Source organism: Trichosurus vulpecula, chromosome 8 (genome assembly GCF_011100635.1).
Source record: "Trichosurus vulpecula isolate mTriVul1 chromosome 8, mTriVul1.pri, whole genome shotgun sequence".
Taxonomy (NCBI): domain Eukaryota; kingdom Metazoa; phylum Chordata; class Mammalia; order Diprotodontia; family Phalangeridae; genus Trichosurus; species Trichosurus vulpecula.
The window spans coordinates 179,525,117-179,550,003 of NC_050580.1; the positions used below are offsets into that span (position 1 = coordinate 179,525,117).

Sequence of the window (24,887 nt, forward strand, 5' to 3'; positions counted from 1 at the left end):
CTTCCTAAGACATAAAAATCAGTACAAATGTAAACATGTTGTTTTTCTCTGAGGTTCAGAGCTGTATATTGTGTCTATCATTTTAATTATCTTTCAGGCAAGTCCTTTGAAAATTATACCAACAATCTTTTTCTTAAAAAGAATCAAACAACTCCCCTACCCCCACATCCCCATGTTCTGTCTCACTCCCCCAACTCCTCTGCTGTCATCACTGGGCCCTCTGCTTGTACTTGAATGTATAAAGCAGCCCCAAATTTCATGGGGGCCCTCCTCCAAAGCCTGGCCCCTATCCAAGAAAAGAAAAGGGAAGAAGCATGGAGGGCCATTATTGACTGGAATCAGGCATCACCAGAAGCCCAGCTTGTGTTTCATATACAGGCTGATAAGTTTTCACTGGCTTGGGAGATGGGATGGACTATTTCACAAACACCACTGTGCTTGAATTTCTGGATGCCACCCAGGCCAGGAATACATCCCTAAAGGGAGAGAGAAGAAAAAAACCCCAGAGTTACATTACAAAATTCTCTTAAATTCTACCATGAATGAATAAGATCCCAACTAATTCCCTCAATGAATGCACCCAAGAGATGCAGAGAATAGACTTAAAAGACTACTATCCCCATTCTGCCATACCATTTGAGACATGAAACTAGTATCCTTGGTACTTCTACTCACCTGATATAAGTTAGTATAAGTTTACTCTATTAAACTTTAGTCATAGGTAAAGAATCTTTAAAAAGGAGGTAGTTGTGTATGAAATTTGCTCCTGATATTCTCATTCTAAACTGGCTTGTGCATGAGCTCAATAGGCAGCCACTTTGCTGGAAACTGAGGCTCTGGATATTTGTTTCAACCTCTGGTATAGTGGAAAAAAACATTGGCTATAAAGTCAGACAACCTGTGTTCAAATTCTCCCTGTACAGCTTGCGTATTACTACTGTGTTACTTGTAAAAGTAGACCTGAAAACATCTTAAGTAATAAATCAATAATAGTGCAAAGCCCTGAAAAGTCAGCCATCTCTGTGTAGTCTGATCCTGAGCTTTTGGAGTTTCTGGATCATTTCTGGATGGTCCCTGGTTTGAACCAGGCCAAATAAGCCTTGTAATCTCTTCCCTAAGAAGTGAAAAGGACCTGAATAGCTGTTAAACTTACCTGCAATGCTTCACTACACACTCATTGCTGCAGTATTCATTGTCCCAGTCCTTACTCACAACCGGAGGGTTCTCACAACCTGACCTCACACATCGTGGCTGAGGGGAGAGTGTCACAGGAGACCCAGTCACCAGCTCAACATCCATCTGAGAAGGAGATTCAACCTATAAAAGGATGATAGCCTTAGGAACCTAAAACCACCTTAGTGTTGGGAACAGGCTCTTTTGCTAGAGGCCTAAAGATTCAGGTATTAATTAGCCCTACCTTTGCCTTTTAAAGGTTCAGATAACATCAATAAACACTGTGACAATTTAATTTAGAAACAAAATATTAAGTGGAGATTCCAGTCTCCCTCTTATTAGCACCATATCATAGGAATTCTAATTCCCAAGTGGTTTCTTTTTCTGGCTCCTAGTAGCTTCTATTCCTCTACTTTGAAAAAAATCAAACCAAAAGGAAGATTAGGAAATCACTTCAAGTAAAATAGGTAGTTCAGGGAAATCAAGATATATGTCCTTGAAAAGGAGGGAGTTCTATATGAAATTTGCTCCTGATACTCTTTCTAAAGTGGCTACTGAGTCACACGTGTGCCAAGTAGCTGTTTTGCTGAAAATTAGGACTATTTGTTTCAGCCTTTAGCACAGTGGAAAGAACACTTGGCTACTGAATAAGACCCATGTTCAAATTCCACATCATGCACTTAACCAACTGTGTGACCTTGGACCTCAGATTCCTCATTTATAAAATGAGGCAGTGGTATTAGATGACCTTTGAGATCCCTTCAAGCTCTAGATCTATGCTCCTAATATGGAGTTCTGTGCTGCAGCTGAGACTTTTCCCCGCAGAAGAGAAAGAGTCAATACCCTTGTGGTCCCTGAACAAATTATAGTACCTTTCAACTCAATAAATAGCAGCTTCAAACTTAGCTCACATTCTCTTTGAGCAGGGACCTGGGGCACTCCTTACTACCAAGGGAAGTATAGAGAGGGCGCTGTCTCACCTCAGGTACAACATCTGTGATCATCTCAATTGGCTCAGGAGAAGTTGCCTCCACTGCATGGGGCTCAGGACTAGTGGTAACCGGCTGTTCAGGGCTACTCTCCAGAGCAGGTGGGACTGAGGCAGGCTGAATGTGCAATGTAGGTGGAGGAACAATCTTGATCTGCAGAGGAGGTGGCTGTTGGAGGCTAAGGCGAACCTTTTGCTGTGGGGGCTGCTGCATGGCCTGGAGTGGGGGAGGCTGCTGCAGAATGGTTACTTGTTGCTGACTGGGTGGCTGAGGCATCTGTTGCAGTGGTGGTGGCTGCAGTCGAGGTGGAGGCAACTGCATAGAAGCAGCAGCAGCTGCTGCTGCCTGCAACACAGATCGAGTAACAATCTTGGCTTGTTGGCTCTGATCAATGGCAGATGTGCTGGTAGCTGCCTGGATTTGGCTTAACTGAAGCCCCTGGGAAGTCACCATTGTGGCTGGGATGACTGTAACCATGCCTCCTTGGGACATGGCAATAGAAGAAGTCAACTGGCTAGATGTCAACGTCTGTTTGGATATAATGATCTTGGTGATGCTGGTCTGGGCCCCTGTCCCACCAGATGTCTGGCTTGTCACATAGGATGAGAGGGTGGATTTAACCACAATAGAAGATGACAGGGAAGGGGGCTCCGTTGATGATGCTGGTGTTGGTGCTGGTGCTGGAGAAGCTGGCACAACAACTGTTGCAGCAGGAGATGGGGGAGGAGTCTGCTGTGGTGTCACTGGATCCAATTCCACTGTCTCCACAGCAGTCTAGGAGGATAGAGTAAGACCAACAAGTGTAATCATTACCTACCATAAGCATCCATTAAGGTATAAAAGAAAAAGAGGTGATTTCTTCCAAATAAACTGCTAGAAGAACAAATTGAACAGGATTAGGGCTAAAGCTTTTCTGGCAATCTCATTAATTAAAGCAGAAATAAAGTTCCTTTGGGTCTCTACAAAGGAAATACTAGGTATATTAAAAAAAATAAGCCTCTCCTCATTTTCCTCTCCAATAATACAAATTGATTCAACTACTTTTCATAGTACAATTAGTCTTTTCTAGGATCTAATAGAAAGCATCTCACAAAAGACAACAGCTAATAAAGTTACTTCAAGTATCCCCAAGGGGTTTACTAACTTTAAATATATGGCCACCCCGATATTCTTACCTGACACACCTGATTGGCTTTATAAGCTGCCAAAGCCTTTAGGTATTCCTTCTTGGCAGCTTCAGTTTTCCTTTTATATACCTGCAAGCAAAGAAGACATGCTGGTCAACAAGAAATTAGGGGGTAAATGGTCATGACAATTTACACAGTACTTTTATGTTTACAAAATGCTTTACTCATTTTTTTTTCTTAATCCAATTGAAGAACCTAAGATAGAAATGTTAACTGCATTTTCTGTATTCTGTATTTTCAGTATCCAAACTGAGAAATGAACTTTTAAGTTTTACCTAGCAAGTGGGATGAATTGTTAATTAAGCATATAACTTCCCAATTATTATTAAATATCAATTTTACATGTAGGAGAAACTGTGGTAAAGAAAGGCTAAATAATTGTCCCAGTTGCTAAGAGGTTTTTACAGTGATCCAGGCGGAACAGTAATGCATGAAGCCACAGGCCTTTATTACATGTTATATATTCTACTACGACGTAATTACATATTGTATATTCTACTCTGTAACAGGGTTTAGGGAAAGTCATGGGTAGGAAAGAAAAATATGAGGGGTGCAAGATTGCAATTAGGTCAAGTGTCAGAAGCTGAGATGATCTGAACTTCAAGTGTATGGCACAAGAAAGGATGTGGGTCCACTGGTGAAGCTATCCTTCCTTGGACTTGGCACATCCAGTTGCATCAAGCTCTCTGCCTCTCCTCAGCACAAGGCTTCCCCATCTGGGTAGCCCAGAAAGATAGATGGGATATCGATTTCAGCTTTCTCCTCCAGGTGTCATAAACAGGGAACAATCTTATAAGTTCCTACAAGCTCTTTACTGAGATGATTTTTTAAAAGCATAGCTGAGGATAAAGAAATAGGGAAAGGAACAAGGGGAAAGTGTACAAGGGGATGGGAAGCATATAGGGGAATTCACTGATAATATCCACAACATTTTATTATCAGGGGACACTGACCACATCACTGAGATAAATCAAGAGTTGCAAGACAGGCTTTCTGGCCTTCAAACACATATATAGGACAAATATGGTCGTGGAAAGTGCAATAATACAAACTGATTTTTGACACAGAAGTTCTAGGTTCAAATCTCAGCCCCACTAATCACTACTTACTAGCTCTGCAACCCTGAGTAAGTTATGTCACATGTCTAAGTATCAATTTTCTCCTATGTAAAATGGTACAACCGTGCACTGACAACCCCATAGGTTTATGAGGATGTAACGAGAACTTAAATAAGCTCTTTGTAAAATAGCAATGCCAGTTATTATAATATGTGGTTGTGAAGTCTGGTGAATATTTTAGGCAAAGGATAACAGAACTCAGAGCTGACACTAAATAAACGATTGAAGTGGATATGGAATAGATAAGTATTTCAGAGTTTTCTTTTCCACTAAAAAACTTGGTTAACTTCTATCATCTACTGCTAACTCTTGCTCCTCACATCCCCTTACCTGTTTTTGCTCTTCTCCAAGACTGTCCCACATAGAGGCCACAATTTTTGAAACCTCCCCAAAAGTAGCATTGGGATTCTGTCCCTTAATGGCTGCCTGTGTGTCACGGAAGAACAAGGCATATGCTGATACTGGTTTTTGGGGTTCATTGGGATCTTTCTTCTTCTTTTTCTTCGGAGTCTTCTGCTTTTTGCTTGACTCTACCACAACTGTCTTCTGACTGGGGAGCTGCAGAAAGGAAGTGAAAAGGGAAACACTGTGCCTTAGGAAGTTAAAAAAAAAAAAAAAGACAACACATAATTTGAGGACCAGGAATGGGGAAGATGCTACCTACCCACATGGACATTTTCCAAAACTACTCAAAATAGAAGCAAGTACAAGGCACACACTTTACCAAGGGATCATAATAAGGAGAATAATGGGGGAATATAATTGCAAAATTAGCAGCCTTGTGCCCAGAAAACAAAGATGACCATATAGGAGTGAAGGAAAGTAACTGGGATGTATATAGAGGAGTGTTACACTTGGGCACTGCACTTGGATAAAATGAGAGTAGCAGTTCTGCAAAGGGATGTCTCACCCGACGGAAATCCTCAACATCATCCTCATGAAGTGAGCTAGTAGGTGAAGGGGTGGTTGAAAGCCGATCCTCAGGTGACTGGGCAGATGGGAGGATAGTGCCACCCCCTAAACTCAAGCCAAGCTGAGAACTCAGCTCTGACTGGTCAATGGTGGTCAGCTGGCTGTGTCCCATCAAGCCAGATGACACATCTGTCATTGGTACATCAATTGTGACAGGTGGGTTGGCACTATACTGAGTCCCTATAGAGTGGTCCAAGTCCTGAGAGGTAGATAAAGATAAATTTAGGCACTAAATGCTCCAAATCCCACCCTCTTCCCCAGATTCATGACATGGTCATTGTAACCACACTGGCACTTCCTTTTTATAACCTGATTTCCCTCTGGGGAACAACCTTTGACAGTTGTGTCATCACCTTAAATAGCAAGATAACAATGAGGAGAAAAAATTTTGGATATTTACAAAAAACAATCTTCACTGTATTTTTGCTAAAGTCTGTAGCTGGACATTAGTCAGGTTACAAGCACGACTGCAGAGACGGGCATTGATTGTCAGAGTTCCTGTCACTCAAATGACCTCTGCTTAAAGCAATTTCCAACTAACATTTATAGTAACAATGAAACAATGAAGCTACATATAGTCAACAAAAAGAATAAAGTATGGTTTTATAGATTTAACAAAACAGAACAATGGCAATGTTGTTCCAAGGACAAAGCCTTGGAAAAATCTGATCAAAGATCTGGATTTAATGGGAAGCCAAAGAATTTTCTCTAACCCTGTGTTTCTTACAACACTAATCTCTAACTTTTGCAATGCATAAGAAGCTTCACTATCACAGCGTAGGTTTTTACAGTATGAATGGTGAAAGCAGCAGCTTCAAATCACTGATAGAGATAAGAGAGATATCTACTTAAAATACAAATTCTTCAACAGGTTCACCTCTCTAGAGTAAAAGGCCTATTCATAAATATTAACAAATAATTAGAGTAGTGTTGTTTTCAAGGAAATCAAAATATGGGAAAAAAAAGTTAACCAAAGGTCTGGAGATCACCATCAGAAACTTTGACTTTTGCCTGACACATTAACTTTGAAACTTGCAACTGGCATGCAGAGTAGGCAAGACAGATACTATCTGAAAACAACTGCTCTATGTTTGAACCAAACGCATGGCAGGAGCCAAGACACTGCTTCCTCCCCCTCCCTCATTCCCCACCCACTTCCCAATAAAACAGTTTCAAAGTAAATTTCTGGCCTATGCCAAAGCTGGTCAAAATGCTTTAAGATTCTCTACGAATCACTTATACTTCAAGGTGCTATTTCATACTTGAAAAATGTAAAACATATTTGCTAATTAAGTTGACTTAAATAATAAACTCCTTTTCTTTAATCCACCCCCACCCCTCAGACACTTTTTTGGTCTAGAGTAGACCTAGGCTTAAGTACCAGGATGATAATCATCATACAGCCACATGTATAGCATCAAGCCTATGCAGTTGTGTCTTCCTCAATCCACCCCATGTTTGGGGTAAGCTTAACAATGCTCTTGCCTCTTACCATGGCCAAGCCCCCACTCAGGAGCCCCCCGCCCTGTTCCATCAAGCCATGAGTCATGGCCACAGGCATATCCAATGTTTGGACCCCATACTGGGCTGAAAAGCTGCCATCCTGTGAGGAGGTGGGGTCTCCAAGGTCATCAAAGTGGCCGATCACATCAGAGACAGCCAATGAGGGGTCAGAGTCCAACGAAATAGGAGGGATCTCAAATTCCTCATCACCCAGACTTGGAGTATGGAATGTCTGAAGGAAAAAAAAAAGATGAGAATTAGTTGGGGTAAGAGAAACATACCCATTGTTAGAAGGAAGGGAACATAGCTTAGTGCTGGGGATTTCTCAATGTACTTCAGCCTGTGGTTCCATTCTTGATACCAAACTCCTAAAATGTGCTTAGTTCTACCAAGAACATTTCCTCCTGCCTCATCATGAGAGTCCTATCATCCATATAGCTGTCTGTCAACATTGATACATGAGTTTCATTCTGATGAATTTGTTGACTAGCCACTGCCAACTGAGCAAAAAGTCAGACAGAGAAAGGGTCAGTGAAGCTTTATTCATTCAGAGTGAGACACACTCCAACAGCAAGTAGAAACAAGTGTGTGTCTTTTATAAAACCACTGGATACACACACAAAAACATGCATCACTCATTACACAAGAAAAAGGAAAGAGGATTATTTGCAGCTGGTTACATAAGATAAAAAAGAAATGTGTTTGTTACAACACAGTTGGCTACACAATAAAGAAAATATATACTCCACTCATGATATCAGATAAAGAAGTATATAAAGTCCTTGAAACAACTACAGGTGGAAGACAAAGAAAATGTTAAAGGAAGCTAGATGCCTTAAACTATTCCTGTGGTTCTTATGGCAGTTAGTGCTGAGGTTATATCTACCAAATGCTGAATCAGAACAATCATAAGAAGTACTACCAACCTTAATGGTAATTTGGATGGTAATGGTAATTCTCTTGTTCAGGAAGAGGCAAAGACAGGGATAATGGGGGCAAGGATGTCAGATTTAGATGTGTTAACATAGTACAAAGTCCTTGCCTGCCCTAAAACTCCCCCCCCCCACCCTGCCCCACCCCACTCCCCCCAGGGTGAGAGGATTTCCTTGCATCTGTCTAAAACCTCTCTCAATTTGCTCCTTACAAACCCACTGTCATTTGGTGGCCTCAGAAGTCTGTAATTGTTTCACCTCTGAGGTCTGGTGAAGATACTATGGAACCTTCGGCCTTCCTGATCTCATTTTTTTCCTTAAACAGCACCAAGTGAGATGTCCCCTTTGACAACAATAATAGCACTCTAATGTTTTGCACTGGGTTTGTGTAGCACAAAAAAGGCCTGTGACCTAAACAAAGGCCAAGATGGATTGGATTTTTTGTTTGTTTTGGAAGGGGGAAGGCAGGGCAATTTGGGTTAAGTGATTTGCCCAAGGTCACACAGCTGCTACATGTGTCAAGTGTCTGAGGCTGCATTTGAACTTAGGTCCTTCTGACTCTAGAGCCGGTGCTCTATTCACTGCGCCACCTAGCTGCCCCTGGATTGGATTTTTAACTTGGGCCTCTCCTTTCTACCACCCACTGTGTTTCTTCCTTCATAAACATATTGGACCAATAACTTTTAGTTCACCTATATTTTTTTCATGCCACCTAGAGCAGTGCTCATGAAAATACTGCCTGATCTCTGACAGGGACAGGTCAACAAAGGTGGCATTAACAATGCTGGCATCCCAAGAGTTAAAGAAGATCTAACCCATTGAAATGCTTAGTACTTTTTGTATACCTGTCGGAGAAGTACAAGAGCGTCTCATTTTCTTCTTGGGTGGGCTCCTGAAACTTACTCCAGTTGTCTGGATGCATGGCACAGAGTTCCATGCTCTGAATTAAAGAATCTCTAGCTTGAACCAGCAGGGCATATTGTGCAGGATTATTAGGGTCCCAATTTGGGTGTTGTAAAAGCCAGTTAGGGAGACCTCCTGGTCTTGGTGGGGCATTTCCTCTTGAAACTTTATTGGCAGCTTTCTATTACAGCAGTTCTTTCTCTTGGTGAGAACAAGGGTTCCATTAAGTCAGTTACATTTCCCAGGTTGGGTTATAACCCCTAAATATGGCCTGAAATTGGATTACAACAGCTGCAGGATCTTCTCCAAATTTAGGGGTATCCTTTCTCCAAATGGATAGATCAGAAGGGCTGAAAGGGTCATGTTTTCTAACAGGGACTAGGGCTCCTCCTCTGACCTAATAAACCTTTTCCTCAAGTAGGCTGTTCTCTATTTGTAGTTGTTGTAGAAGGAGAGTAAGACCGAAGTACAGAGAGAGGAGGATCAGGTAAGGCAGGATAAAAAATGAACGACCGTTTGGAAAATAAAGGGCTGGACTAGGAGTTTTCCAGCAAAATCAGTAATTTGGTCTATGTGAGGTTTAGATCTTTCAAGAAAAAACCTTAACTTTCTAAATATACTCGAAAGCTCCAAATATTGGCCAAAACAAATCATCTAAATCCTTAGCATTGTTGGCACGCCTTGGCATAGCCTAATAGCTCTTTACTTTGTCATCCCCAGTTAGATGGGGAGTTTAACCTTATCCTATGATGCAAGATCCCAAGGGGGATCCTATAAGAATGCTCAAGCTTGACCCCTTATCTCCAACTAGATGTCCCAGTGAAGAGTTTTCCTCCCTGGAACTCTCTTGAAAGAGTTTCACTAAGAATTCTCCTGCTAGAAATTCCCAAAGCCCCCAGTTTGCCTCTGAGAAGTTCCAATGAAGACATTCCTAAAACATCTGAGGAATCTCCAGTGTAGGTCCTTTCCAATTATGGTATTTTCTGCTCTGTCCCTAAGGTAAAAATGCTCAATTATCCAGTGACTTGATTTTGATGTGATTCTCCAATTCTTCTCAGTCAATAAGTCTAATGTTCAGTTTGGGGGTTCAGCCTTAGGACTTTTTTTGCTGGTTTTCAATCTTACCAGTATAGCATCTCCCTAGGGTCCCCAAGGTACTTTCCAGGTAGAGGAGATGCTGCTCCACTTCTAAGAGGGAATCTCTTAATTGTAGAAAAGACGGCTCTCCTTTATCTAGAAGGAGTGATCCTGTTTGCATCAATACTTTTCCCAGTTGATTAAGGGACTTGTCTTCTGGCATTTGAGGCTCTCCCATTCAAAAGACACTAGAGCTTCTTGGGGGGAGGTTGAGTTAATTGTCTCTGGGAACTTTCAGTGAAAACCCAAACCTCCCTTCTAAGGGTAGCTTGTTTTCTAGGAGTTGGAAGTCCCTGTATGAAGTCACATGGTTCAACTTCCTCTGGTCTCTGCCCCTTCAGTCTAGTTCTGCTGGCCTAATGGGTGTGGTAACCATAATCCCTTGGTGGCCAAACCACAGTTTTCCTCCAACTGGTGCAGAGATACCTCAAGAAGTTTAGTCAGGCTTGGTGTTAGGCTCACAGGAAGACCCTTGGCAGCCTTAATAAGTGTTAGCTATTGAGGAGCCACGTGGTTCAGCTTGATCCCTAGACCCTTGCTTTTCACAACGGCTCAGTTTATCTCCCCATTATAGGTACAGCTGTCTCAGGAACCTTAGTCACAGGGCTGGTCCATGTTTATAGATCTAGAGCAGGGGTGAGGAACCTCAAGGCCACATATGGTCTTCTAGGTCCTTGGGTGCAGCCTTCTGACTAAGTCCAAGTTTTACAGAACAAATCCTTTTATTAAGATCTGTTCTGTGAAGTGTAGATTCAGTCAAAGGGCAGCACTTGAGGGCTTAGAGGACCACAAATGGCCTCAAGGCTGAAGACTCCCCACCTCTGATCCAGAAGAAACTCATAGGTAGCTCTAATAGGTACTCCCTCCCAAGAGCTCAAGGTGTTCCAGTTGGTAGTCCTTACTCTTGAGATTGCAATCACTGCTGTCCAGTCATAACAACCTCAGGGCAGCTGCCACCAACCTTAGCACCTGAATACATCAGTTCCTAAGTAGGGAGGTAGGGAGGCCCCTGGAGGGCTACAGGGGTCCCCTAGTGGCTCCTTTTCAGGTGACCAACAGGTTAAATCCTAGTCCTGGTGACTAGTTTATGGCTAAGAGCTATAATATAGTGCTTTCACACACAGAGAGGCCCAGAGATTGGTTCCAAAATGAAAGACAGGCTTAGATAATCAATAATTGGACATTTAAAATCAATTTTACACTCAAAACTCTATTTTATGCTCAAAAATTCTAAAGAAAAAAAAGGAGGAAGTTCTACCAATGGCTAGCTTCCCAGACCCTGAGGTCAGCCAGAAAACACTATAAGCTAATGGAAAAGGGAAGTGACACTGGCATTGTAAGATCAGCCTAAAAGAAAAAATTCAACTTGTTCTGGAAAATTTGGTGTGTACTTTAAATTTCAAAGTTTTTTTTTTTACTAGTTTTCAATTTTCCCTAATTTTAAAACTCATCTGACTGCTCTAGAGCCTTTCTTAACTAAAAGTATTTAACCACAAAAAAAAAGGGGGGGGGGCAGCTAGGTGGCGCAGTCAGTAGAGCACCGGCCCTGGAGTCAGGAGAACCTGAGTTCAAATCCGGCCTCAGACACTTGACACATGTACTAGCTGTGTGACCTTGGGCAAGTCACTTAGCCCCAACTGCCCTGCCAAAAAAACAAAACAAAACAAACAAAAAAAAAAGTATTTAACCAAAGAAACACCTAATTTAATTTAGAAATGATTGGTAGTTCCCTTTTTCAAGCCCAATTAGGGATCTCTTTCAAAATGAAAATAAAGAGACCATTAATTTAGAAATAAAGGCAGACTCACCAACTGCAAGTTTGAAGAGGTTCACCTCTAGTTCAGAGAATTTGGGTGGGAAGGTTGAAGGAAGTCCAACCTCCCTCGAAGGAGCCAGGAGTGAAAATAATTGTCAGAGGAGTGCTCCTTTTTCGACCTCTTGGGCAGGGCAGCCAAAGGGAACTAGGGTTCATACCTCAAACTTCTGGATGGCATTGCCAAAATGTAAACCGCAAAAATCCAATCCAAAACAAAACGAAACTGAGCTACATCAATTTATTAGAGAGACCCGTGGTCCCTAAGCAATTGGATCCAAGACCTTCCTTGAAGTCAAAGATCCCTCTATTCAGAAATCATCCACTTTCGTGGACCTTTGGAGGTCACTAAAAATAGAATGAGGTTCATGATCGGTCATCTTCAGGAGCAGGAAAACTCCTATGACTGGCTAAGGGACTTATCCATCAACCACTAGTACTTTGTCAGCAGTATTTTGGGGCTTTCCACAGGCTATAGGGACATTTATGACACAAGTACAAGGAAACTGTGTCTTTTCAAGCACAGTTCATTTACTGGGGGGGAGGGGAGTGCGCTAATGATAATACATCAATGTCCTAATACGATAATAAGTCCTTAACATAAGTCCTTATAACAGGCCTAAGTAATAAAGTATAAATCTATTCTATAAACCAAATATTAGTAATATTATCATATTGTAACCTACATGACCTACATTCTTATAGCATCAACTAAATCAAACTTAATTCTATTCTACTTAACTCACTGATACAATAACTAATACCCATTAAATCATAATGAACTGAGTAAATACTGATTAAATTGAGTAGGGGTATCAAAATTATTTTCACATCTGCTTATACTAAGATGGTCCTTTCTACCTTATTTCTATGGCCAATTCACATTGGTATATGTTCTAGGAGATCCACTAATAGATCTAACTTTTTCCAGTTTCTAAGTCATACAATCCCACTCATGGAATTTCCCTAAGTAATGCTATTCAAACCTGCCAGCAATAAGACAGAATGATTTAGTGAGGTCTGACAAAACGTAATCATGTTGGTCTTCTAGTAATTACTGCATGTGGTGAAAGTCTTATGGTGTTAACCTTAAAAGTCATCAGGGTTATAGAAAGAACATTATAGAAAGAAACAGACCAGGGTACCTGTAACTGATCTGAAAGTTTTGAGAGTTTCAATTTGTACATCTATATTTTTCTTTCTATTTTGCTCAAGACCTATAAGTGAAATGAACAAGCTTATGGTTTAGAGGAAGCATTTTTAAAAGGCTCCATGAGGACTTGTAAAATGAGCCCTTCTGTTTCTTGATATTATGACAGAAAATTCAAAATACAGAAAATACAATTTAAAAGACTCTCTAGAACTAAATAAAGCAATTCTATATGTGAAAGCCTCAAACCAACTTGGGAATTTACAATTACCAAAACCTATTCAAAAGCCATTTATGTAGGCATTTGTATGAAGTTCATTTGTGGATATTCAAACAAATTTGAAAGAAGTTCAATGCTTTGCCCTACCTTTTTCAGTCACGTTATGTTTTCTATTACCTCCAGGATTACATTTAAAGTACATCAGTCAGGACCATTATCTTTACTTGGCCTTTTGTCACTGTTATTACTGGCACAAAAGCAGAAGTTCTAAGACTACTAATATAGCTATAGTTATCACAAGTCCTCTAAGTATATTCTTTTACCTACTAGAAAACATATCCTAGTCCCAAATAGAAATATTTTGATCTTGTTGCCTTTCTCGAAGTAAGATTTACTACTGAATTAAGAATAAGAAAATTTTACATCTTTATCACTTATTACAACACCCTTTGAGGATATATTTCAATCTCATATCATGGGAAGGGAAATGTTTATTTCACCAGAAAATGTGTACAACTGTGAGGACATGATCTTATACATTAAATATATTAACTATTAAACTAATAAGGAGGTTAGTTTAAGAACTAATTTAGCTTAGTTGCCTCAGTTAGGAAGTTGAGACAAGTAATGGCCATAAATTCTGAACAGTAAAAATAAAAGCAATAAGATCCTTTATACCTGGATCTCATTAGTAGGCTCAGACATGTCAAATGATTCAAACAAAAAGATTCATTATAAAACCTTTTCTATACTATAAGCAAGCTTTTAAGCCATTCTCTCTTTTAGCTGTTTGTTTTGGAAGGAAGATCTTAGTTACTCTAAAAACCAAATTACTATTTTAGAATTTACAAGGTTTTCATTATTCACATACATTCTTTCAGATTCTTCTTTCACAGAACTGATATAGACTTTGACCTTGCCAAGGCCAAAGATCCCAAGGACTTAGCAAGTTCTCAAAGAACTTCACAGATGAGACTTTCCAAGGTCTTTTGTACTTTTCCCAAACACTAAGCAATTATTATAATTATTTTTTAACAAAACATACCCATAGGAATATTTGATAATCTTTATAACCTTTACAACCATATGGACACCACTGTACTGACAAATCCCTAATAAGTATTAGCTCAAATTCATAATTTCACAGCATTCAGATCAAAAGAAGAGCTAACTCCTTAATGATACAAAGGCTAACTATAGCTCATCACTCCACAAATTAACAGCACTTCAATACAATGGTTTCCAAAATCCCAATGTGAAAAATTATAATACTAACATAAAACAATATCGAAGATTTAAAACATGAACACAAAACAAAACTTATTGCCAATCAAATGACATTAATCCACTTGAACGTATCTCTAGTCAGCTACTGGGGAAAAAATTCCATTCATCTACCAATTTTTGCATTCTACACTAGTGCATTCAAAGACAAGTATAAAGTAATTATCACTTTTGCACTTATAGGTGACACCAGCAATTACCACTTACAGAACCAATCAACTATGCTTGAGTTATTTCCCCAATTAACTTATCAAACCCGTTATGAATCCAAATTTTAAACTGCTCAAGACCTAGTTCTGTCATACAATTTGGGTGAAAAATCACTGTAGTGTTCTATATTCCTGCTTTTGGGAAATCGAAACTGAGTTGCACTTTTAAAAACTTTTCTGTGTCTAAAATCATTTTTATGTAGTTCCCAATTGAGCTTCACATCCACACAGGGTCAGTGCAGTCTTCAACTTCCTCCAATTTTGTTTCCCTTTCTTCCCATAAACTGTGATCAAAGCCTTAGAAACCACAGAACTTGCACTATTCTCTACACACTAATTCAATGCTTCACTTTTCTCCACTGCTGACTTTCCATCCTGTACCTTTTTGCTTCCAAATCTTATCAAATCGGTTTCAGCACTAATTTTATTCTACTCTCTTGAATCTTTCCTTTGCAAATTTAAAACATTTTCCTTATATGCTTCAAATTCATTACTAAATTCTACTTTTATCTGATCAGAACCTAAACCTCAAGGTTTACAGTTTTTCATTTTGTCAAGTAAACTGCTTTCAACTCGGTTTTTTGCTGAGAGTCAGCTAGGTGGCACAATGGATAGAGTTCTGGGCTTGGAGTCAGGAAGACTCGAATTCAAATTTGGCCTCAGACATTTAGCGGGCAAACCTGGGCAAGTCATTTAAACACTGTCTGCCTTGGTTTCCTGAACTGTATAAAGTGTACCATAGTGCCTGGCATATTTTAAGTGCTTAAAAAAATGCACAAATGTACACAATATACAGTAGTAAATCATTAGACAAACTCAAAGATCTAAGCTTTTGGGGTAAGAACACACCATTTGACAAAAATTGCTGGAAAAACTGAAAAGCTGTTTGGAAGAAAGTAGGCATGAACCAACATCTCCCATAATATGTCAAGATAAGGTCAGAATTGATAAATGATTGAGACATAAAAGGTGACATCATAAGTAAATTAGGGGAGCATGGAAAAATTTATCTGTCAGATCTGTGTTATGATAAGGGAATAGTTTATGACTAAACAAAAGATAAAGTGGAACACAGGAAGTAAAATGAATAATTTTGATTACATGAAATTTTAAGTTTTTATATAAACTAGTTAATGCAGCCAAAATTAGAAGGGAAACTGGAAAAAAAAAACTTGCAGCAAGTTTCTGTTTAATAAAGGCCTCATTTTTCAAATACACAGGAATCTGAGCCAAATTTATAAAAATGAGCCATTCCCAAGTTGACAAAAGGTCAAAGGACACGAACATGCAGTTTTCAGAAGAAGAAATCAAAACTATTAATTGCTGCTGTTCAATCATTTCAGTCATGTCCAACTCTTCATGACACCATTTGGGATTTTCTTGGCAAAGATACTAGAACAATTTGCTATTTCCTTCTCCAATTCATTTTACAAATGAAGAACTGAGGCAAACAGGGTAAAATGACTTGCCCAGGGTCACGTAGCTATTAAGTGTCTGAGGCCAAATTTAAACTCAAGTCTTTCTGACTCCAGGCCCAGCACTCTATCTACTCCTCCACCTAGCTGCTCCCTAAAAGCTATCAACAGTCACATGAAAAAATGCTCTAAATCACTAATGGAGAAATGCAAATTAAAATTAACAACACTGAGATATCACCTCATACTCATCAGACTGGTTAACATGACAGAAAAGCACATGGCAAATGCTAGAGAGGATGTGGAAAAATTAGGACATTGATGCACTGCTGGTGGAGTTGTGAAATGGTCCAACCATTCAGGAAAACAATTTGGAACTATGCCTAAAGGGCTATAAAACTGTGCATATCCTCTGACCCAGCAATACTCATTAGTAGGTTTATATCCCAAAGAGATCAAAGAAAAGGGAAAAGAATCAATTTGTGGAAAAATATTTATAGTAGCTTTTTATGATGGCAAATAATTGCAAATTGAGGGGATGCCCATCAACTGGGGATTGGCTAGATAAGTTGTAGTACATGACTGCAATGGAATACTATTGTGCTATAAGAAATGATGAGCAGGATGGTTTCTGAAAAACCTGGGAAGACTTATATGAACTGAGGCGGAGTGAAGTGAGCAGAACCAGAATATTATACACAGTAATAGCAATACTGTAAGGATGATCAACTGTGAAAGACTTAGCTACTCTGATCAGCAAAATGATCCAAGACAATTTCAAAGGGCCTATAATGAAAAATGCTTTCCACCTCCAGAGAGAATTGATGAACTCTTAGAGCAGATTGAAGCATCCATTTTTTAACTTCCTTTATTTTTCTTGGGGTTTTTTTTGTGTGTTTGCATTTTCTTATGCAAAATGGCTAATATGAAAATGTTTTGCATAACTTCACATGTAAAACTGATATTAATTGCTTTCCTTCTCAAGGGATGGAAAGGAGGGAGAGAATTTGGAATTCAAAAAATGTTTTAAATGAACGTTTAAATTTTTCTTACATGTAATTGGGAAATATTTAATGAAATAAATAAAAGTATATTTAAAAAATAGATAAGTACTTATTCCCTTCCCTTACTTAAAAGCTTGCAAATGCATGGTCTATTTTAATTTTCTTGAGGTGACTGCTTCAAATTTACCTTGGCAATTAAGTTCTACTATTTCATTCACAGAAAACAACAGTGGTAAGGTAAACTATTCTCCTAAAATGAAATTTTTTAAATTTCCAAATTATTTGCTTTCTGTTTTTAAAAAAGTCTCTTTCTTTCCAAGCTGGAGAGAAGGGTCAATAGCTGTACTAGATGGTTCTTAAGTTTTCAAAACTTCAAACTGCAAAATTGCTGGAATCACTAGAGACAAATCATTTATACTGGCTTCAGTTCTATTTAAGTACTGAGCATTTCATAGTCAGTGAAATCACCTTCTTTCCCCACATTAAAACAATAAATCTTTCACTCTTGAAGGAATCGAGAGAGTAATAAAGGGATCTGGGTACCGTTTGTATGCAAATTTCACAAAGTTTCTTTCAAAAGTCTAAATACTGGGCCTGGAGTCAGAAAGACCAGACTTGAAATTAGAACTCCAACACTTACTAATTTTGTGACCCTGGGCAAATTACTTAACCTCTTTTTGATTCAGTTTCCTCAACTATAAAAAGGGGACGACATCTTCACAGTGTTGTTAGGAGGAATCAAATGAGATATTTGTATATGACTTAGCATTTGCCTGGTACATAATAGACACTAAACTCCCACTAGATTATTTTAATACACATTATAACATTCAAACTACATTCTCTTCGTAATTTGGAAATACATGTTAAATAGATTATGCTTCAGTCATAAATTTAGTCTCTAATTAGTTTTTCAACATTAAAAATTCCTGAAAATGGGAAAAAGATCTCCTTCCCTCTAACTGGTTTCCCTTTCTGTACCCCCAACTTGGCAAGAATTAGAAACACACAGAAATAAGACTACATCCCTTGAAAACTGAAAGTCTCAGTATAAAAGGTACCATTCTTTCCAACCTTTTCCCTTTAACTGATCAGACCACAGGAAAAAGTCAGCTGGATTTACCAGGACACAGAACACAGACAATGCTGACTTTTAGTTATTTCCTGAGAGAGATCAGCCCTTCCTGGAATTTTTCTCCAATTAGCCAAAATATATCCTAGAGGGTCTTGTTTCAGGACAGACTAACCAGCTCCCACAATGACCAGTGACTACTCAGACATCTATTAAGAATTATGTCAGAATTATATCATTAGAAATAGAGATAGCATTGACTACTCAACTTTACCTCAGAATAATACCAGAACCAAAAAGACAGGAAGGGCAGCAAAACATGAAAAACATGACTAACAGACAAAACATATAGGTCTCTTGCTTATTTGCTTGAAGGAGATGAGGTGGCAGGGCACAAGATTCATAGAGAACCTAGGGCAAACCAGGTATCCCCCTAGAAATAGAAGTCCTCCTATTAGAGTATGAGGTTCTCTGGTTGAGTCCTTGTCTCCTCTGGAGTCACCGCTCATGGGGCAGTAGGTATAGTTGCCCACATCAGATATTCCCAATTCTGGGCAACAGTTCATATCTAAGAAATTCTCAGGTGCAAGAGATTTGGAGGGACATTACAGAACAAAAAAATATGCAAAATGCTAACATGACTCTGTGAATCTTTAAATTTAGAGTACAAAGGTGCCTGACTGCAATTTTATCAGCCCTCTCAGTTTCCCCTCTCTAGAACTTACCTAATAGGTGAACTTACCTAATAGAAGCTGGAAAGTTGCTGGAGTTGGGGACCTGGGAGAGCCTGAGCTAGTATAGTCCCCATCTGGGTCATCAAGAACTGTCATATGAGTTTTGTCACGTAAGTTTCCCTTTGTGAGTTCATTTATTGGCTACTGCCAACTAACTGGCAACAAGACACACAGGCACTGCAATTTTACTCACTCAGAGTGAGACACACTCCAACAGCAAGCGGATGGAAATGTATGTGTTTCTCCTACAAAACAAATGGATACATACATATATGTATATACACATACATACATATATATCCAGATGTTTTGTAAGACACATCTGTGTGTATCTTACTCATTACATGGCATAAATAGGAAACAGGGCTTGTTACAAAGCAGCTAGTTATATGACATAAAGAAGAAATATGTATTTGTTATAATGCAGTTAGTTACATGAAATAAGAAAATATCAGTAATGACATGAGAAAAAGAAACATGGAAATCCTTGAAACAATTACAGGTGAAGGAAAAAAATTTTTTATAAGAAGCAAGCAGCTTAAACCAGTCCTGTATTTTTTTGTAAAGTAGTTAGTATGTGCTGGGGTCACATATAAGTAAATGGTGAATTAGAACAAAATTAGAGTTAGTTATATTAACTCTTAACACTCCACTCTCAACAACACCAATTATGATTTATGATTTTCAATTCCCTTAATTCCCTTTTATTGCTCTCTATTATCCTGGGTTGTAAATTAAAGGGTTATCTTAACCTTTTAGTTCTGTGATACTGTTCTACCAATATTATATTATATGATATTACTCTTCACACCTTTAGTTTGGATTAGACTCTTGCCTAGCCTTCAGAATTGATGGATTTACTTCTCTAAAGTTATCTGACATTTACCAATTACTTCACAATGGGTATACTCAAAACAAATTTACTTCTGGGCCATTATAGATCCCTTAAAAAGATGGAGGACAGTTACCGGACCCTTCTGTCCCTCTCAAATAGTCTCACCAAGTCTGAATGATCTCTGACCTCTTTCATTAGAAATCACAAAGCTAGCATTTAACTAAGGTTCCCACTTATATAATATGCTAAGGAAGTACCAACAATTTTGAAATAAGTAATGATGACAGGAAAGGCCTATATGAAAGCTACAGCCAAAAAATATGTTGCTTAAAACAAAATAGTTCTAACTCTCCCAAGACATATGCTCTTTCTTCCTCTTCAAAGTCCCCTTTGCAAACTCAGTGAAACAGTGATTTGCCAGGCTAACATGATCTTTCTTTTTCATCCTCCTGGTTTAACGCAGCAAACTTTGTGGCAAAAAGCTATAATCCTTCCTCAGGTACAGAGGCTGGGCCGTTAACACTAAAATCTGGTTAATTACTGACTGAGTCTAATAATGATGCAGGGTATCGTCTCAGTGACTTTAGCTAAATACCTTTTCCTACTTGAGGATGAGAAATTAAAACAAAAGTCTACTAGACTTGCCACTGATTGCTTTACACTCAATGTGACTTCCCAAACAATCCTTGATTTGAAAATCCAATAAACCTATGCCAACATAATTCAAATAGCAATAATAGAATAGTCAAAACAATCAAATTCCATGAATTACACAGGCACCTAAAATTTATTATAACACTCAATAAACAAAAGTTCGTTATTTTTTCCAGACCCAGGGCAGTATCACTACAATACTGCAGTTTCATTAAATCATATTCCCAGGTTTCAGGAAATTTATGGAAGGATGAAATGTCCAGTCTTAATTTTAGGTAAATTAGCAAATAAAAAGAAATTCCTTGTTAAAGGGAAAATCATTTTCACCCTTTTCATACTCTAAGCTCCTGAAATCTTTTTGTTTACTATGCTGTACTGATGAAAGGAATGGAAATTTCTGTTTTTTTTCTGGTAGGGGTGCCTACGATGTTCGAGGTGGAAAGTACAGAAAAGTGAAGTGTAACTGCTTCTTTAGTTAAGTTCTGTAGGTGCCTTTAGAAAAAATTACTGTAACTTCCAATTCCTATCCCCAACCCCCAACTCCTTGCAACAAAGACAACTCCTTCCTCTTGGTAGACCCGAATTACTTTGAAGAAATAACTTAGTTTCCTTCAATATATAGCTACATGCTCAGAAAGAGTGACTAACACATTAATGGAGGCCAGAATAACACATATATTACAATGTAGAAAGTTTTCAAATTTTTTTCAGTCTTCTGAGAACTTTAGCTAAGGGAAAAAAAAATCTGGTCTGTCACTCCGTTAATTTTTACTTGCCACACCCCCAAAAGGCCACCAAGAAATAGACAAGCAACAGAAAAAAAACCCATGACAAATATAATTCAATTTTTAAGAGAAAAAAAACTACATGAAAGTTTGGGTTTGGTTTGGTTTTTTGGGTTAGGTTTTTTTTGGGGGGGGGGGGGTTATCATAAACATCAGTACAAGCGAGTAGTCCTTAGACCACAAGGAAGCACCATAAAGACCAACCACACATACATTGATGTAATCAGATTTTACCTATATGAATGGAAATTAGTCGTAAAAATAAAAGAACATTAAAAAATCAACTACATACCATAATAAATGGAGAGATTCACTCTAATCTTCCATTATTACTATTAAAGATCAGCAGAATAAAAAGCAAAATTGAATTATAATGAATGCAGGACATCAAAATTATTTTCTTTCACTGGAAATGTGTGCTAATATGATCAGAAAAGCACTGTTACTATGGTAAAACCATCAGGACACATAAACAATTTAAAACAAAACAAGGAGTCCTTCCTTACAATAACAATTATAGTGGCACCTTATTTGTATGGATAGAAACTAATAACTACTCCTGGTAATCACTCAGTGGAACTATGTCCAAAAATATTTATAGCTCCTAAAATGGGAGATAGCCAAAGTTAGAGAAATTGTAGTGTACTTTCAATATTAAAAAAAAAAAGCACAAAATGTGTGCTCCCTTTACATGCTATACATCTAACAACTTTTCCAGTTACAAGCTTATACTGATGATCAATGGCAATCTGTGCTATTACAAATGGTAAGGCCTTCTGGGGCAGGTAACACATATTGCAGACATATTATCCCTCTGTAATAAGGCTCTAATAACACCACAAATGACTGCTTTTCTCCCAAAGGAGTTTATTGTCTTTTTTCCCCCAAAGCAGGAGAAGGGAAGGGAATAAGTATTTATTTAATAGTGCCTACATTATCTCATTTGATCCTTATAACAACCCTGAAAGGTACGTGTTGATATTATCCATATTTTACAGTTGAAAAAATTGAGGCAGCTAGAGTAAGTGACTTCTAAGTATCTAAGGCTAGATTTCAACTAAGGTCTTCCTAACATTAGCCACTGTAACAATTGTAGAATGGCCCTAAATCTACAACATTCTTTATATAACATTATAATAACAGCTAACATTTATTTATATAGCACTTTCCAGCTTGCAAAGCACTTGATTATAGATAAAAAGGGAACCATACTTTAAGATACATTCATTAGAATGAAGCTCCTTGAGGGCAGGGACTACTTTTTTTTAGCCTATATCTCCAGCAGTTAGCACAGTGACTGACACATGGTAGTATAATGGATAGACTTTATAACATCAAATGGATAGACTCTGACTTGGAGTCAAAGAAGATCTAAGTTCAAATCCTGTCTCAGTCACTTGCTAGCTGTGTAACCCTTGAGAAGTCACTCAACTTCTCTCCACCAAAGTTTCTTATTCTATAAAACAAACATAACAGCCACCTACCTCACAGGGTCATTGTGAAGATTAAATCATAATATATTTAAAGTGCTTTGCAAACTTTAAAGCACCATAATAATGCTCATTATCATTAGTGATAGCAGTAATTGCTTATTGACTGACAAATGTAATTCTTGACTATCCAAGATAACAGAAGGAACAGAATCTAAAATAGTGAATAATCTAAGTCATTCAGATTTGGGGTTAGAACCCCAATTTTGTAATGACATTTAATAAGTACGAGCCACATAATCATGGACAAGACACTTAACCTTTTAACGTCCAAGGATGGGTTGCCTATCTATATCAATGGAATCAGTTTCCAAATCAGGAGTTTCTAAAAAGATAAACTCAAAACTCTGGACAAATTAGGCTCCCTCTATCTAGTATCCTACTTTGAAGTCGCATTGTGGAATGGAGGTGACCTTGGCTTTAGAAGAACCAAGTTCCAATTGGTCTCACTAAAAATGGAAAAAGTTTGACAACAGACTATATGTCTGTTGTCTAAAGACCAATCCAGCTAATGTAGAATAGTCTCATACTCACCAGATGGTTGGCCAATAGATGATTAATATTTTTTTGCCACAGTAATTCAGTAAGCCATGTACTAAGCAATAGAGGGCTTATGAAATGCATGGTTAGCACATTCACATAAATAAAATCATGGGACCTTGAAGTACTGAAGTATTTAAATATGGATGAGGATAATATTCTGGAGTTCACAACATTCCAAACAATTTAATGAAGCTAAATTGTAAAGGCATGAGTCAAGGAGAAGCTGAAGATGAGAAAATAGCATTGGAATTCACAAAGAACCAATCTAAACTTGTTAAAGGTCTGGTTTTTGGCTTCCCTTAAGTTGGTAGAATAGGTAATTTAGCCTCATGATATTAAAAAGGTCTCTCCTTTTAGCCTAGGTAGCTAAGGCTGAAGGTTTATAGGGAATCTCAGTAGAAACAGAAGTCAATAAAATCAATAGAAGAGCAGAAATCAAACAAGCAGCTGGCCAGTTTCCACACCTTATGCTAAGGGTAAGTATTAAAAGAAGCAATTGCAAATAAGCAGCATAACCCACTCATTGATAGCAAACTCAGCTGAATACATAGGATGGGTTGGGATGTTTCCTGCATCAAAAAAAAAAAAAAAAGACTAGGCTTCCCGTTAAAAATAGTAAAAAATGAAAGGCTTTCTACCTTCTTAGATACCTAGAAAGTGATGACAAGTATGTTTGTCATGATAATGGCAGTAACACCTAACCCATGATTCAAGTAAGAACCTGAAAACTCTTCACAGCCATCACTTATGCATCACAAAATACAATTCTAACTATTATTAGGTCCATCTATCACCTGGAGGGAATTGTAACCCAGAAAGGCAATGTAACTTGTCACTGCCACAGCACAAACAAATGCCCACCTCAAACTTCTTTTGGTTTGTGAAGGCAGTAAGCTCGTATAGAATATGGAGAAACTAAACCATGCTATGTTTTACAACTATAACATCCCTCCCCCCCCAAAAAAAAACAAAAAAAAACCTCCCCCGCACAAAAACAATCGAGGTCAAACTACTTCTCAGGAATAAGTTACCTTCCCTATACTTTCCATCTGAATTCTCTCTACAAAATTTTCACCCTGATGCAAGCTACATCATCCTCCCGGCTCAAACTGTCTCTTGCAAAAACTGTCAGTTCTCTTTCATTTTTTTTCTTCAATTCGAAATAATTCTGCTCCCTAAGGACTTTTTTTTTCTTTTTCTCGTCCAGCTTTTCTGGTCTCAACTGTCTCCTCGGCCCTTCTAGGCTCTGGTGGGCTGTCTGAGAACACTTCCCCAGCCCCAGGTCCCACCCTTCCACCCCCAAGGGCCTTGTGCCCTTCCACCCGCGTTAGCAACTCTTGCTCACCTCGGCCCCCGACAGGAAGGGGTGCGAGGACCCTGTGATCGTCAGGTAATTGTCATTTCCTCCGGGAAACTGGAAACCAAAAGAAACCCGCGGGGATGTTAGGGGTGGGGGGGGCCAGGGAGTCAGCCTGGAGCGACGGATTCTGACTCTGACCCCGACCCCCGCCGCCGCCTCCCCCGCTTCTCTTGCCCGTCGGCCGCTTCTCCGCCCAGGTCCCTTCCTCTGCTCCTCTCCCTCTTGCCTCTTTCTCTCTCTCCCTCCCGCCTCCTTCGGGCTCAGGATCCTACCTCCATCTTCAACACAACCGCTACCACCGCTTCAGCTCCCTCATAGCGCCCACCGCCCCCGCCGGAAACGGAATATCCGTCACTTCCGCCAATACTCGAGTCTCCCTCTGAGGATTGGAGGGTTCTTTTGCGG

At 38.9% G+C, this 24,887-nt stretch overlaps 1 protein-coding gene across 2 annotated transcripts; it reads right to left on the reverse strand.

Moving 5' to 3' along the window:
- Positions 1 to 54: 54 nt before the first annotated feature.
- TOX4 (TOX high mobility group box family member 4) lies at positions 55 to 24,857 on the reverse strand. Of its 2 annotated transcripts, XM_036734781.1 has the most exons (9): positions 24,755 to 24,857; positions 24,468 to 24,536; positions 6,932 to 7,174; positions 5,378 to 5,638; positions 4,798 to 5,025; positions 3,338 to 3,418; positions 2,154 to 2,936; positions 1,154 to 1,317; positions 55 to 476 (listed from the first exon to the last, which is right to left on the reverse strand). In XM_036734781.1, the coding sequence occupies exons 1-9, from the start codon at positions 24,758 to 24,760 to the stop codon at positions 416 to 418; spliced, it is 1,896 nt and encodes a 631-aa protein (XP_036590676.1). In that variant the 5' UTR covers positions 24,761 to 24,857; the 3' UTR covers positions 55 to 415. The 2 variants fall into 2 exon arrangements, with proteins under 2 accessions (XP_036590676.1, XP_036590677.1); XM_036734782.1 differs by lacking the exon at positions 24,468 to 24,536 and having other exon boundaries at positions 24,755 to 24,838.
- Between the last annotated feature and the right edge of the window lie 30 nt (positions 24,858 to 24,887).

Excerpts from the sequence above, each read along its gene's own strand:
- TOX4 (XM_036734781.1), bottom strand. Across the intron at positions 5,639-6,931 it reads TGAGTGGGGGCTTGGCCATG|GACTTGGACCACTCTATAGG; the intron begins GTAAGAGGCAAG and ends TCTACCTCTCAG. Across the intron at positions 3,419-4,797 it reads TTGGAGAAGAGCAAAAACAG|GTATATAAAAGGAAAACTGA; the intron begins GTAAGGGGATGT and ends CTTTGCTTGCAG.